General features: G+C 34.5%; 1 protein-coding gene across 3 annotated transcripts in view; it reads left to right on the forward strand.

Moving 5' to 3' along the window:
* Nucleotides 1-16008, forward strand: part of GALNT13 (polypeptide N-acetylgalactosaminyltransferase 13) — a 550480-nt gene that overhangs the window by 321080 nt on the left and 213392 nt on the right. For all 3 annotated transcript variants that reach the window (XM_043576749.1, XM_043576748.1, XM_043576751.1), the window contains exons 5-7: nucleotides 6269-6435; nucleotides 7049-7256; nucleotides 10343-10513. In XM_043576749.1, coding sequence (XP_043432684.1) covers nucleotides 6269-6435; nucleotides 7049-7256; nucleotides 10343-10513 — 546 coding nt within the window. The remainder of the gene's footprint in view (nucleotides 1-6268; nucleotides 6436-7048; nucleotides 7257-10342; nucleotides 10514-16008) is intronic.

A 16008-nucleotide genomic window follows, 5' to 3' on the forward strand; every position in this document is an offset into this window, starting at 1 on the left:
AATGATTGGGAAACATAGAAACCACACATAATTCTGCAAGGTTCAAGGCAATTCCCATAGCTCTTAAAAATAAGAAGTATATAGAGGACTTGTATTGTAAGTCTTTATTTTTAATTACTATTATTAATCTTCTTGATTGAGGCAGTAAAAGGTAACCACTGACTCACTGAGCAGCAATTCAACAAGTCATGCAAACTACAATGTTGACAGCCTTTGTAGTCCTAAATGGATTGTGTCTAACTAAACCACTGTGTAATTACGGATCCTTTGTGATTTCACATTCTCCTCTTATAGTCAATTTTTCTTTCTTTGATGTGGCATGTTGTGTTCGGTAACTTATCTGAAAACATCAATATGGCTTTGAAAAGGATAAAATCAAATTGTAACGGTCTATGTTCCTATAATGTGTGCATAGCCAAGGGGAAAGATGGTAAATAGGTATGCTATTTCATTGTATTTCCATGCTCCCGACATTGGAAATATGATTCTATACCTACATTCTCTCTAAAGGAGACCAACTGGATTTATTTCTCATATATTTATAAATCAACAGCTGGTACACAGAAGACTGGACCACCATCAGTATACATTCAGGTGACAGAACAGATTGTAAATGAAGTGGAGAAGACCTTTTGACTCTAGTGCTTACAATTACAGGAAAAGTGCCTATTAATTTCATCTGATATAACTGCAAAAAAGAGCTATATTAACCTTAAGCATCTTATTTTAAAATTTTGATGTAAATAAAAAGGTTTTACATATATTTATATATAAATATATGCGTACATATACATATACACACACACATATACATATTTAATATCAGTGTATTTCTGTTAAATAACTTTAGGCAACCTTTCTTAGCTTTGGCTGCCCATTCAAATCCCCAAGGGATTTTTAAAATCTCGTCGCACCTGGCAATCAGAATCAGAATCTCTGTGGTTGAAACCCATAGGTAAGTATTTTTTGGTAGCTCATGGGTTTATTCCAGTATGTAACCAAGATTAAAAACCATAGGTACATTATTACAGAATTAAAAAGAAATAATCCTTCACTTCCTCTCAAGTATTATAGATTTAGAATGTCATAATATAGTATAAATATAAAACACTGCTATAATAAAACTTATGATTTTACTGGAATACCAGATTTCAGGAACTTCATCTGAGTAAATGGGCATCAAATGTTCCTTTCAAATTGATGAAAATTGCTATTGCCGTCTGCCACTTTTACTCTCAAAGTTAATTACATATACATTGTATTCCCACAATAATGTCAACTTTTGCCAATCCCATTTAGATGTTTACATAAAAGAAAAATAATGTCTCCATTGGACAGATTTATAAAAGAATATTTGGTCTCTATTTAATCTCAATGAAAACTGATATCCTATGCAACGTTTTAATCGAATAATTCTAGGGGAATAGCTATTTCTCTGATTTAAAGATATATGCTTGAGTGTAAGATTAAGGCATATTTTTAAATTCAAATGTTTTTTTTAATATTGCACACACCAATAATATCACTTAAAACACTTAATATAGCATATAATATGGGGCAAAAACATTACTGTTATTAATATTATTAAATAATAAAATTATTATTATTATTTATTACTTCAGTATGTGGAATACTGAACCAGTTCTGTGACTGGAGGCTTGTACTCTGTAAAACAAAGGCTTGAACTGGTTAACATTTGAAAGTTGTTTCCAAATCCACCATTTGAAGGTTCTAGGTTTTATGTGTAGTGCATACCAAACAAGGTCTGCTGCACATGTCAGATTACCTACTTTAATCTTATTATGTAAAAGATGTAAAAGCTGAGGTAGACAGTGGTGAAATAATTCTTGCCAACAAAGAAGTCATTTGTCATGTCTCAGGAGAAGAGGTTCTTAGAGAGGTCCAATCTATTTAAGTACTTACCCCACCTCCATCATACAGGTTTCTTGTTTTTGTTTTGTTTTAAATTATTTCTTATAAAAGCAGTGAGTTGAAAACTCTGACAGCTTAGATATGTAAAGGCATTAGAAAAGAAGGAAACTAAAACTAAACAACATTTAAGTACCTTTTCTTGGCTAAACAAAAAATAGTGGGGGGCACCCTGGGTGGCTGTTGGTTGAGTGTCCGACTTTGATTCAGGTCATGATCTCATGTTCTTGTGTTGGAGCCCTGTATCAAGCTGACTGCTGTCAGTGCAGAGCCTGCTTCGGATCCTTTGTCTCCCTTCTTGTCCCGCTCACAGTCTCTCTCTCAAATATAAATAAACATTAAAAAAAATTATTGTATTTACCTGTCCTAAGATGTACCTTTTTAGTTTTGTATGTCTGAAATCAGGATGAGTTTTACAGTCAACAGTTAGTTACAGTCATCGTCTACCAGGTGGAAGTTGTTATATAAGCAGTTGTATTTCTTAAGCTTGTACAAACGAAAGTGGTCATGGCTATTCACATAGGCATACCTCATCCAAGCTACATACATTGTTTGTACTACAGGTGCAGAGGTTAACTGTCATTCAACATATCTTGAGAAAAGTTACAATCTGATTCAATATTGGAAAAAAAATGTGGGCAAAGAAAGGCAAGGGAACAGTGGCAAGTATGAAATTTCATACCAAAATATTTATTGTTGGAGTAACGACCACAACTCTGTATTTTCTTGTTAATCAACAGCTGACTGATTTATATAGCCTTGCTTCTTTAGTATGTCAACCAGGAAACAGCAGGGACAATATCACCAGGATCTCATTAGAAATGCAGAATCTTGGGCCCATCCCAGAACTACCGAATGAGAATTTGCATTTTATCAAGATGCCCACCTAATTGCTTTGCACCTTAAAATTTGAAAAGCACAACTTTATAGTGCCAAGAAAGAGAGTCACAAGATGAAGCTGTTTTATATTTTGTTACTGAGATATGTGCTAAATATATGCCTCTCATATGTTAAGCAATGTAACCTCAAGCTGGAGACCGTTGGACTAGATGAAAGAAACTTCAAAGCCACAAAAAGCTGGTGTGACTGATTCATAAACAAGCATGACAATATTGATAGAAATCTATGTCCAAATAAGTTTGAAGGATTGTTCTGTAAGCTCTATTTTAGGTTTGAAATAGATTTTAATGATAAAAAAGCATATGCTATGGTTTATTTGATAACTTGCTTTTCTTTCCTAGGGATACACAAAATGATAGTGTATCTTACTATAAGTGAAACAATAGATGTGATGAAATACAGGCAATGGTAAAGGTACAGTGTAGAAACCATGGAAATAATGACTCCTGTTCATAAGCATCTATGCATTTGAGATAACAGGATAACTGATATTGAAAATGATTAATTTGTATAGCTTAAGAATTATTCTTATTATTCTAGAAATTGTTTTATTATCACACAAAACTTCCTTTGCTTAGTTGTTTAAATAGGAAGGAGAGGAAGAATTAATAAAAATATTAGACATTTTATTTTTATGCTACGTTAAATAATGATACAGTGGAAATTTTCTCTAAGTAAACATAATAGTTGCATTAATAGTAAATTAGTTCATCGTAACTTTGTCACATATATTGAATATAAAATTAACATTTGTGACTAGATTTTTTAACCACAAAAACAAAGCATGATAGAAATAGTTTAAGAAGCTGGATTTGAATATATGCTTTTCATTTTAAAAGATTTATCTATGCGCCTGGATGACTCAGTCGGTTGTGTCCAACTTCAGCTCAGGTCATGATCTCATGGTTTGTGGGATCAAACCCCACATCGGGCTCTGTGCTGACAGCTCAGAGCCTGGAGCTGCTTCGGATTCTGTGTCTCCCTCTCTGTCTGCCCCTCCCCCACTCACACTATGTCTCTCTTTCTGAAAAATAAATAAACAAAAAAAATTTAAGGGGCACGTGGGTGGCTCAGTCGGTTAGACGTCCGACTTTGGCTTGGGTCATGATCTCACGGTTTGTGATTTCAGGCCCTGCATCAGGCTTGTGCTGACAGCTTGGAGCCTGCTTGAGATTCTGTGTCTCATTCTCTCTCTGCCCATCCCCTGCTCATGCTCTGTCTCTTTCTGTCTCAAAAAAAAATAAGTATTAAAAATATTAAAAAAAATTTTTTTAGAGTTATCTAAATGTCTCATCCATTTTTTCTTTGTTGGCATTTAGAGTACAAAACATACAACATATATGCTTATATAACATAAAAAAAAAGTTAACTTAAAAGAAATCACTGTTTTTCCAATGATAGCCCTTACAGATAAACACTTTTCCTTGTGTTAGACCAATAATTGTTGACTGTTGGACTGCTCTCAGCCTGATTTTCTAGTTTTATTTTTTATTGATGATGATGATGTTGATGATGATGGTCTTTACCATACTTTTTGCTTAGCATGCTATTTCGTTGAGGCAGAAAAATGGAGGTTTGAGGAAAATCGTGGAGAAAACATTTCTGATTTACCAAGATGGCTTTCTGAATTCATTTAGCGATAGGCTTCCTGGATGCCCAAGTCAAATGCTGATGAAAAATATAGAAACCATTTCCATCTTGCCACCAGAATGGGAAAAGAAGACTGCAGATCAAAGTACTTTTTCCCATTATATTTTGATTTTCCTCAATACACAATATATTCTATAGTATGGATGATAATTTATTTCCAAATATATGCAGAAAAATGTCATAGTTCTGGTATAGTACCTTCTTACCTGACTACATTGCAGAAGGCTTCACTGCGTAGATGATATTTTAGACCATTTTAAAAGATGATTAAAGTCTCAATAGGCATACAATCAGTATGTCTTTAATTATATGCCTTACCTCCCCCATTTTATTGAATTTTTTTCATTCACCTGTGAAGGAGACTAATTTTAACAATGCTTATTTGTGTCATATATTAGATCATTCAGGAGTGGCAGGAAGTATTGAGTTCATTTTATTTTATGGGATGATTTTAATTCTCTAGCTCCTTAGAATATTTTACATGAAACAATCACCTAAGGTGAATAAGCTTCCATTCCTATTTCATATACCAAATGGCATTTTTTAATGACTTTTGTAATTTTATAATATTATAATTACAATGACTTAAATATCTGAATGTTGACAAGTTGATGGGGTAAGGACCATCTACATGTTGAACTTGGGATGATCACTAGAGCACCACACATACCATTTAACCATGTGTATCTTTTTAAGTTTATTTATTTTGAGAGAGAGAGAGAGAGAGAGAGCGAGCGAGCGAGTGATAGGCACTGACAGCACAGAGCCTGATGCAGGGCTTGAACTCAGAAACTGTGACCTGAGCCAAAATCAAGAATTGGACGCTTAACCAACTGAGCCACTCAGATGCCCCTTTTAAACCTTTGTTAAGTTTATTTATTTATTTATTTTGAGAGAGAGAGAGGGAGAGTGCAAATGCATCTTTTTAGATTGCTCAAATACTTAAATCTGGGCTTCTTTGGATTTCTAAGAAAAATTAAAAGTTTTTCTCAAAACATCAAGTTCTAAAAGTAATGACAATTATGGCCAGTCTGTGTGACTGGCAGCATCTGAATCACTAGGAAGTTTTTTTAAAAGACAAATGCAGAATCTCAGGCTGCACCCCAGACTTACTGAATCTGAATCTGCATTTTAACAAATCTCTAGGTGATTCCTATGCACATCACACTTTGGGAAGTGCTGGTAGCCTATTCCCTTTCCTCATCTCCAGTGTTGATTATAGAGTACTAATTGGGAATCTGCAAAGTAAATCTAGCCCCTAAACCTTTCCTTCAAATCAGACATGGTTTATAGTATTCTCAAACTGAATGGAAAACACATATGCCTCGATTTTGGAACAGAAAAACAATCTCAGTTTTACATGCTTTAAAACCCTGGGAACATATATCTGTTCATGTTCTTATGACTTTTTGAGCTATATGATAATCTTTTTTCTAAACAAGGAATAAAATTATATCCAGTCAATGAATTCATATGTCCCTGTTGTACCCTAGACTTCTATTGAGAGTCTCAGAATGTTATTTTAGCTTTCTTAGCCTTGTGGAAATCATGTTGCTTTGTTCCCTACAGGAATTAAGATAAAATATTAGTAACCATGCATATTTAATTTTCAAAATGCCAAGTAATTACTCAAAGCATTTTAAAAAGGAAAATTATCTTAGATAATCATGAAATGCTTCCTTAGTAAGGGGCTATCAAGTCTAAAGTTGTGTTATCATGGATATTCTTTATTACAATGATCAGAATGAAAAATGAATTTATTAACATGTCTGTCATCTTTCTTTTCCAGATGCAAGACAAAGGTCTACCCTGATGAACTTCCAAACACAAGCGTAGTCATTGTGTTTCACAATGAAGCTTGGAGCACTCTCCTTAGAACTGTTTACAGTGTGATAAATCGTTCCCCACGCTATCTGCTCTCTGAGGTCATCTTGGTAGATGATGCCAGTGAAAGAGGTATAATTATTTTTCCTTCTTAATAGAAAACTTTATTATGGTCAAAAAGATAGCTTGGCAATGATCTGTATTTTCCTTGTAATTACATGAGTCCTGAAATCACCTGTCAAATTTTCATCACTGTACCTGGAACTCCAGGAATATGAAACTAATTTTTCCAGTTTCTCCCATGATTCCATTTGGTCCATACTAACCTAAGAAATCAGCCAAAAAAATTTTCAAAAGTGTTTATTTTTTTCCCAACTCAAACAATCAAATGATTGAGCCTTAGTATGACTTTTTGGACATCTATCGTGTTTTGTTTTGTTTTGTTTTCTTTTAAGTGCAGGTAAAAGTGAAATAACTTATAATTAAGAAGTCTCTGTTTGTCAATGTGGCCCAATTTCTAAATTAGAGTCTGGTATATTAAGGTCCTATAATGTCCTTATCTTTGCCAGATTTACTGATAAAAATCTCTACATATCTATTTCACCTAATCCAAAAAAAAAAAAAAAAACATGTTGATAGAAGTCTGCTACCATTTCTGTTTGCTGAATTCCATCTGGGGTAGTAGTATTTCTGCTATGTCTTAAAATAATTTCAAAACTTTATCAATTCTTATTGCACATTCCAGATTTTCTCAAGTTGACATTAGAGAATTATGTGAAAAACTTAGAGGTGCCAGTAAAAATTATTAGAATGGAAGAACGCTCTGGGCTAATACGTGCCCGCCTTCGAGGAGCAGCCGCTTCAAAAGGGCAGGTCATAACTTTTCTGGATGCACACTGTGAGTGCACGTTAGGATGGCTGGAGCCCTTGCTGGCGAGAATAAAAGAAGACAGGTAAGAATTCATGTGTTACATATGCCTGGGTTTTGACTTGGCCTGTTAGGACAGTTCCAGGTGCCAGTCAAAACTTCTCTGTAAATTGCTTTTTGAGATTCATTTTCTAGCTTTAATTTTTTTTTAACGTTTCTTTATTTTTTGAGAGACAAAGAGAAACAGAGCATGAGCCAGGAAGGGGCAGAGAGAGAGGGAGACACAGAATCCGAAACAGGCTCCAGGCTCTGAGCTGTCAGCACAGAGCCTGGTGCAGGGTTCGAACCCATGAACCCTGAGATCAGGACCTGAGCCAAAGTCGGCACTCAACCAACTGAGGCACCCAGCTGTCTCTTCTAGCTTTTAAAGAGCACCCCTCCTCCACTGAATAAAGACCTTGGCTTATTCATGCTGAATATGAATATTTGATTAAGAAATAGTCAATAATCCAAACAGTAAAAAATGTGTTGAATATTCATTTTGTAAGGTGATGAAACTGAGTCCAATCTGAAATGGTGCCATATTTTATAAAATACATTTCAAAACACCTGATTTCATCCTCACAAGCACCCCATGAGGTAGGCAATGTAAATGTTCTTGTGTGTACCTAGTAATAGGGAAGGATGAAGAAGTGAAGGAGCTTGACCCAGTTAGTTATTGGAAGTGATGGGAACAATAGTTCAGTTCTTCCCATTCCTAGACCAGTCTTCTCTCTACTAGTTCACTGCCTTTATTCAATGTCTTATTCAAAACCACCTAGAGGATCTTAAAAATGAAGACACACACTCACACATTCCATTGGAATGAAATCATGATACAAAAAATTATTAGAATTTTAATTATATAAACGATGTTGTCAATCTGTATACACAAATTGTAAAATACGAAAACTTGAATAATACTTTATAGAAATTAAGAACCCTCATACTTACCTGCAATTCTTTCTGATGATGATGCGGCCAAGTATGAGCTTCTTTTGTGGATATTCATAAACATTGATGATAAATGATTATAATTCTTAAGCACCTAATGAAGTCACCTATGTCGAATGCTCTCTGATATAATAACAAAACATCTTATGACACCTTGTTTGCGTAGTCATTTCACCCACAGTAGAAAGGTCTTCTTAGAGTTGAAGTTTTTAATTAAACATCCAAGACAGGGGCTGCTTAGTGTGAGCTAGTGCAGCTACATCAGGATTTGGTACTTGCCAGGAAGATAGATGGAGGTTGTTAGTAAAATGGGCCATAGCGGTTGAAGAAAGCAGTGGGAACCTTTTATTCAGCTGAGTGTTGTATACAGCTAGTAACATTTTCCAGTCTGTGTATTGTCCAATATGCACAGGAGGGTGAGACTGGCAAAGTAAAATGAACTTAGAGCATCTTAAATGCATTTCCTGGCAACTTTTCATACATTTTGCTGCTTTTTAAAACATGTGTTTCATATTCAACTTACTGAATTTTTTATGCAATATTCAATATCATCAAGAATAGATCATTTATTTTTTAATGTAACATGTTTAGATTGCACTTTCATATAGTGAACTCTAATGTTTGTCCATCTTATAAGTTCTAAAGTTGCCACAACTAGATAATAAAGTCCTATTCAAAGTTAGTAGATCTAATTTTGCCTCCCTAAAAATTAAGTCATTAAACTTAATGAAGAAAGGTATTGATTTTGTAGGGACCAGAGTTACCAAGAAATGTTTCCAAGACTAGATAAATCCTATTGATTTCAGAGAACTCTAGGCTTTGGCTAATTGTGTGGAACAGAAGACCTAATTGAAAAATGAACATTAGTGGGGCACCTGGATGGCTCAGTCAGTTAAATGTCCCACACTTGATTTCGGCTCAGGTCATGATCTCACAGTTCATGGGATCAAGCCCTGCATTGGGCTCTGTGCTGACAGTTTGGAGCCTGCTCAGGATTCTCTCCCTACCTTCTCTCTGCCTCTCTCTCACTCACATGCACACATGCACACTCTCTCTCAAAATAAATGAATAAATGTTAAAAAAATAAAATAAAATGAATGTTAGTGATACTGGTGTTGCAAAACCAGGATAAATAATGGACAACATTTATTTGCTTTCCACATTTATGGGCTATTCAAAAGCATATTTGTATATTTACCACCTAGTAAATATGAAAAATAAGCTCTGGTTTCCAGAACTAGCTACCAGCAAAGCAAACTTGAGTAGACCTTAACATTTGCTGTAGAGATGACAGACTGATCCCATAATGCAACATATAAGCCAGGAGTAGAGGAAGACTGAGGAAAGCACAAAATGGATTAATAGAATATCTAATCTTCTCTCAAGGTGAAAGTCTCTTACCCTAAAAAGCCACCATCGAGAACACCAAATCTCCTGTCTCTTCCTCTTAACTGTAAGAAATGGGTCATGAGATAAAATGCCAGAAACTTAAGTTGCTTATCTTTCCCTATTTTAAAATACACAGATTGTTTACAGTAAATTCCAAGATCTAGAAAGGACACACTTAGAAATTGTCGAGTCCCTAATATCTTTCAGAGGAAACATTTACTTACACTGATGTTCATGATTTTTACTGTTTCTGTTTGTTGATTTTTATTTGTTTTTTTCCAGCAGGTATTTTCCCATGAAAAGAAGTTTATTTTTTTTCTTAAAACTATCTTTTTAAACTAACTTATCCCCTTTCAGATTCAAAATACCAGGTCTAATTTGCCATCATCCACTCTCTGCTTCCTGAATGCTATTGTTTTTCAGTTGGCCCTAGCTAAAATGATGCATAATATCAAAGCAGCTCTACTAATCATGGTGTTGGTGGAGGTTTTATAAAAAATAGACCACGTTCATCCTGCTGAGTTAGTACTTTAGAATGCATATGGAAATCAGCTTAAAGACCAATTAGTACATTTGATTAGATTATAAATGATAGAATGAAGTAGAGACTGTAAAGAGGATGTAGTGAAAGGAAATGATTCCACAGAGAGAAAGGATAAAATTAAAATAAAATCATATTAAAGTCACAAGATGATTAAATTTCAACTAGTCAGCTATACTGAGTTTGAAAAAGCTAATGTAGTGTTTAAATTATTATTTATATGTAAACTGGTTTTGATTTTTCTGCAGGAAAACAGTTGTATGCCCCATCATTGATGTGATTAGTGATGATACCTTTGAATATATGGCTGGATCAGACATGACTTATGGGGGCTTTAACTGGAAACTGAATTTCCGTTGGTATCCTGTTCCCCAAAGAGAAATGGATAGGAGAAAAGGAGATAGAACATTACCTGTCAGGTACGTAGCTCATATCTTGCAAAGGATAGCATGTGTTTTCCTATAATTAAGGAGTATTATGAATTTGTGCTCATTTTTAAGTCTTTTAAAGGCATATACCTTTTATTCATATACACATTTACATTATCACCGCTTACATAATTATCTAAGAATCAATGACAGTATTTAAATTTAGTTTAAATTAACACAGGCAAATTTAACTATTGGCAGAAGTGCCGAATTTCTCTTGAGACTTTGTATATTCTTATGTTCAAAATATATTTACTGTGAATTTTCTATGTGATAGATATGTGCTAGCCTTGATGCTTCAGGTACATATATATCTTAGCTAAATGCATATGCTTTATAATAGAGTTATTCTCAAAATTGAAATAACCAAAAATGTTTTGGCAAATACTCTAAATTTACCAACTTCAAAGAGCTGTCTTCCTTATAGATACAAAAGAAAGATCCAGTTGGAAAATTTTAATATATTAATGATTATGAAATATTTATTGTTTGTACTAAATTAATTTAAAAAGCTACTTAACGTGAAGTATTTATTCATAAATGTGTTTGCTCTTAATACAAAATAAGAAATATCGTATGCATCTTTAGTTGCTTAAATAAGCATTACTCACTTTATTAACACAAAATTACCACCTTCTTATTTTACTATATTATTGTGTACCTCTTATCTACAACCAACAATTGATTTCCTAACAATATATTGTAGAGGGAGTTCACTGATTTAGCTCTTTAAAAACGACTTTGGGGGGCACCTGGGTGGCTCAGTCAGTTGAGTGTCTGACTTTGGCTCAGGTCATGATCTTACAGTTAGTGAGTTCAAGCCCTGTGTTGGGCTCTGAGCTAACAGCTCAGAGCTTGGAGCCTGATTTGGATTCTGTGTTTCCCTCTCTCTCTGCTCATCCCCCACTCACTCCGTTTCTCTCTCTCTCAAAAATAAAATATTAAAAAGAAAAAAAAATAATAAAAAATGAATTGGGAAAATCATGATTTAGTTTGAACAAAAGAGAAAAGCCCCAAAACAATATGTATAAACCATTATCTAAGCAAGAATGTCTTCTAACCTACTGAAGAAATGACTTATCCATTGGCAAGACTAATTATCTAATGAATTAAAACTAACTCTAAGAATTGGCTCATGGAAAAGAGCAGCTCTGTTTATTACAGAAGAGTTAAATATTGTGCTTGCTAATCCTCTTGAGATATTACTACATGGAAGGGAAAAATAAAATGTGCCTCCAAACAACTGCATGAAGACATGAAGTTATTATGTCAATATTTAAAGTGTAACTTAGTGATCTTCAAGTCTTGCTGTAATCTCCACATTCACCAAGTCTTACGGATCCTTGCTCCTAACAGCTTGAGCAACAGCTTGAGTTGCTCATTTTACCATTGTTTATTAGAAATCCTGTTTTCCCAGATCATGGTTTCATTTAGTGTTAGCTGATTTTTCAGCTTCAGATTCCATGTGAAAACTATCAAAATACTTGGCCAGTACACTCAAACATAATGTGTTTATTCATTAAAAAATGAAGCTTAGGGGAACCTGGGTGGCTCAGTCGGTTGAGCATCCGACATCAGCACAGGTCATAATCTTGCAGTTCATCGGTTTGAGCCCTGTGTCGGGCTCTGTGCTGACAGCTCAGAGCCTGGAGACTGCTGCGGATTCTGTGTCTTCCTGTCTCTCTGCTCCTCCCCTGCTCACACTCTGTCTTTCTCTTAAAAATAAATAAACATTAAAAAATGTTTTAATGAATTTTAAAGAATATGTGAGTGTGCTCATTGTTTTCTTAAGTGCCTTGGCAAAAGACATGCTTCATTTAACTTATTTTCTTACGAAGTCAAAAGGTAGATAACTAAGAGGTAGCCAACATTCATAGTAAGAAAATACTGATATCATTCACAAAGGTAAAGATCTACATAGAAATTGACCATTATTTTTCATCTTTCATTAATTAAAACAAAAAAGGAAACATCCAACTTGCAATGTTTTAACCACAATTTGTGTGCTTTTATTGTCGTAACATGGAGACCCAATAAAAATCTAAGAATATTTTATCTATTTGCCTCAGTAACGGCACAATATTTCACTTTATAAAATGCTGAGGGAGCTGGAACAAGAGAAACAGAGAAACCTCAGTCTTTGCTGAAGTTTCCAAATTTTTATGGCAAAAGGTTAATTAATTCATGGGCTGTGTTGTAACAGCCTGCAGGTAATTTTCATCAGCATAGCTGTAATGTGAACTTTCTTTGTACTTGTAATCTATTACTTGAAGACGTGATCATTTTTCTCACATTCGTACAAACAGATAAATCATTCTAAGGTGTTGAAGACACATTTTTTTTTCCTACTTGATTAACGGAATTCTGAATAGCTACAGTGATTAAAATGGGGTTGAAATTTTAGTTTTCTTAGCAGAATGCTTCATTTAAAATGTCAGCTGTGACAGAACTTTCTAGTGACTATAATTGGCTAGTTAGTCATCATTTAGAAATACAATCATGCATCTGCATACATAGAGAACCAACTTGAACTTATGACTTAAGCTTAGTTGTACCACATTTAAAGTAAAGTTTATAATGGTTATATGTATTATTCTTCTGTCACCTCTGGGCTTTGGTATTTTCATTTGGATATTAAGTGGAGTTTGCAAAATACTTGGTATTTGTGAAATTATGAGTACGGAATAATAGCACACATAATCTTGAACATTTAGTCTTCTTTAATCAGTAAACTGTCCTTGACATTTCAGTAGTCCTATTATGTGACTTTTCAGTAATATCTCAATTATATGTGCAACAATAGGGTAATCAAATTGTTACACTAGAGGTCATAAACGGGGAGCTTATGTGTCAGACATGCTTTGTAGATGTGTTTTTTTGGCGTACATAGTTTTTTACATTAAAAAAAATACCAATGTTTTAAAAATGAGATGTTCTAAGTAAATATATGAATTTTTAGCTATTCTTGAAAAGTCAAAAGATCTTGCTACAATGGTCCTGTATTCCTACTTGGCACCATCCGGTGGAGTTAAGTAGAAGCCACCCTTTAGAAATGGCCTGAAAGGTTAGCCCAGTGCCCCACCTCTATTTTTTGTGTGTTCCTGACTCAGAGGCTGAGGATCAGTGTCCATCTGTCATCATTCTTATACTTAAGGAAATGTTTTGGTACCTGTGTCCCAGTCAAAAGTCAGAGAAATATGCTTATTGCAACTATAAATCTTTTAAATTTGTGACCTTGGGGTGCCTGGGGGGCTCAGTCAGTTAAGTGTTTGACTTTGGCTCAGGTCATGATCTCACCGTTCATGAGTCTGAGCGCTGCATCGGTCTCTTTGCTGAGTCCATTCCAAATCCTCTGTCCCCTTCTCTCTCTGCCCCTCCGCTGCTCATGCTCCCTCCCTCTCTCTAAATAAATAAATAAACCTAAAAAAAATAACAATAAATAAACAAATTTGTGACCTTGACTTCCAAGCTACTGCCTAAGAAATACCTGAGTTTGAAACTCACCAAACATGTTAACCCAGTATGAATATGCATCTGCATTACCTGATGGAATAGGCAACATGTAGTAAAAGTTATCTGGTAGTGCAGATAATCTCCCAAATGATTTCATTTGTTTGGGGGTGCATGCCTTTTTCCAGTACATGTAATTTTCGACTTGATATGCTTCAGACTATTAAAATGAGTTAGGTTACATATGCAAATGCACATGCCGTCACACTGTTGAGCACTGTGCTAGGTTCTGTACATACAACGATGAATCTGGCTGATTCTGCCCTGATGTGGCCCACTGGCACTGGCCATGTGTATGCTAGACAAGAGAATGAGGCCAGCCTAAGTGGCCAGAGTGTTGATGCACAGGAGTTAGACTATGTCAACAGCTAGAGTGCTATGTGCTTCTGGAAAAGAATCTGGCTTTAATCTTATTGATGGTTTTAGTCTCTTAATTTATGCCCTGTCGTAAATCCTCAATAAGTCCTCAATAAATAAATAATAAAGTTATAAAGATATTAGATTCTACTTTAATCTCTCGTTGATTAAAATAGATTATTAATTTATTAAAAACCTACCAGTGAGGAGTGCCTGAGTGCTTCAGTTAGTTAAGGGTCTGACTTTTTATTTCGGTTCAGGTCATTGTGAGTTCAAGCCCCGACTGGGCTCTGTGCTGACAGTGTGGAGCCTGCTTGAGATTCTCTCTCTCTTTCTCTCTGCCTCTCTCTCTCTCTCTCAAAAATAAATAAGTAAACATTAAAAAAAAAACTACCAGTAATTTATCAAGTCTGTATAACTTTCTTTATCTTTTGTGTCTTGCCTTATGGACTCTTTTACATTTTGTCCTTATTAATATTCTTAATATGACTTCATCCTTACGTGGAGTACCATGCTCAATATCTTTCTAAAGTAAAACAAAGAGTTTTAGATTTTCTTCTAATATTTGCTATCATAATAAATCAAACATAGATATAATGATGAGTTTTATTCTTTACATATTTTACTTACTTGGATATCCCTTTTTATTAACATTTGTCTGATATTATAGCTTAATTTTTCTCTCAATTGGAATCAGGAGTTTATAAAGAAGATCAAATAAATTAAACATTATTAATAATTTCTCAGATTATAATTACTGTTCCTTTACTGTGAAAAACTCATAAGATGTTCACATATATTATTTCCTGTAACCTTCTAGAATGATATCATTGAAGAAGCATTGAAGCTGGCTTTGGAAGATCTGGGTTTTATTTAAAAGCTACTCCAATAAGGAAATTACCCATTCTTTTCAATAATAAAAGGAAAATTATTCTCCCTCTCTTGTTTAACTCATGACGTACTAAAATATTAAATGAGAAATATATTTGAAAGGAGTTATTTAAAACTTATTTCTGATAATATACATCACAAACATATGCATTGCTAAAGAAATGTGACAAGTATCTGGAAGTATAGAGAAGCAGAAGTATTTTGTTATATTTCCTTCTAGAGTGTTTCTTTTCAGATATGTTTCTCCACAATTTAAAAATTGATATATTATGGGGCTCAGTCAGGTGAGTGTCAGACTTCAGCCAGGTCATCCCTCACGGCCGTGGGTTCAAGCCTCGTGTTGGGCTAGATGCTATCAGCATGGAGCCCATTTCAGATCCTCTGTCCATCTCTCTCTCAGCCCTTCCCCCACTCACATAGGCTCTCTCTCTCTCTCTGTCTCAAAATTAAATATTTAAAAATTGATATATTATTAGTATTTGCCCATGGCATTTTTTTTTCCAAGTAAAAATTGGAGTGGCTGCTAGAATCTCAATTATTTACTTAGATTTTCCTTTATTTTTTGCAAAGACAGTTGAGAGTTATTTTACACATTATTTTTTGCCAATTATGTTTTCTGATCTATAGTTTTTGCATATACTGTGGTCTTTTTAGAATTATGCAACCGAGGAAGATGAAATTCGTTTTAATATTTTTGATATCTTTTGCCAGTTTGAATCCCCCCCAAA

Source organism: Prionailurus bengalensis, chromosome C1 (genome assembly GCF_016509475.1).
Source record: "Prionailurus bengalensis isolate Pbe53 chromosome C1, Fcat_Pben_1.1_paternal_pri, whole genome shotgun sequence".
NCBI classification, from domain to species: Eukaryota; Metazoa; Chordata; class Mammalia; order Carnivora; family Felidae; genus Prionailurus; species Prionailurus bengalensis.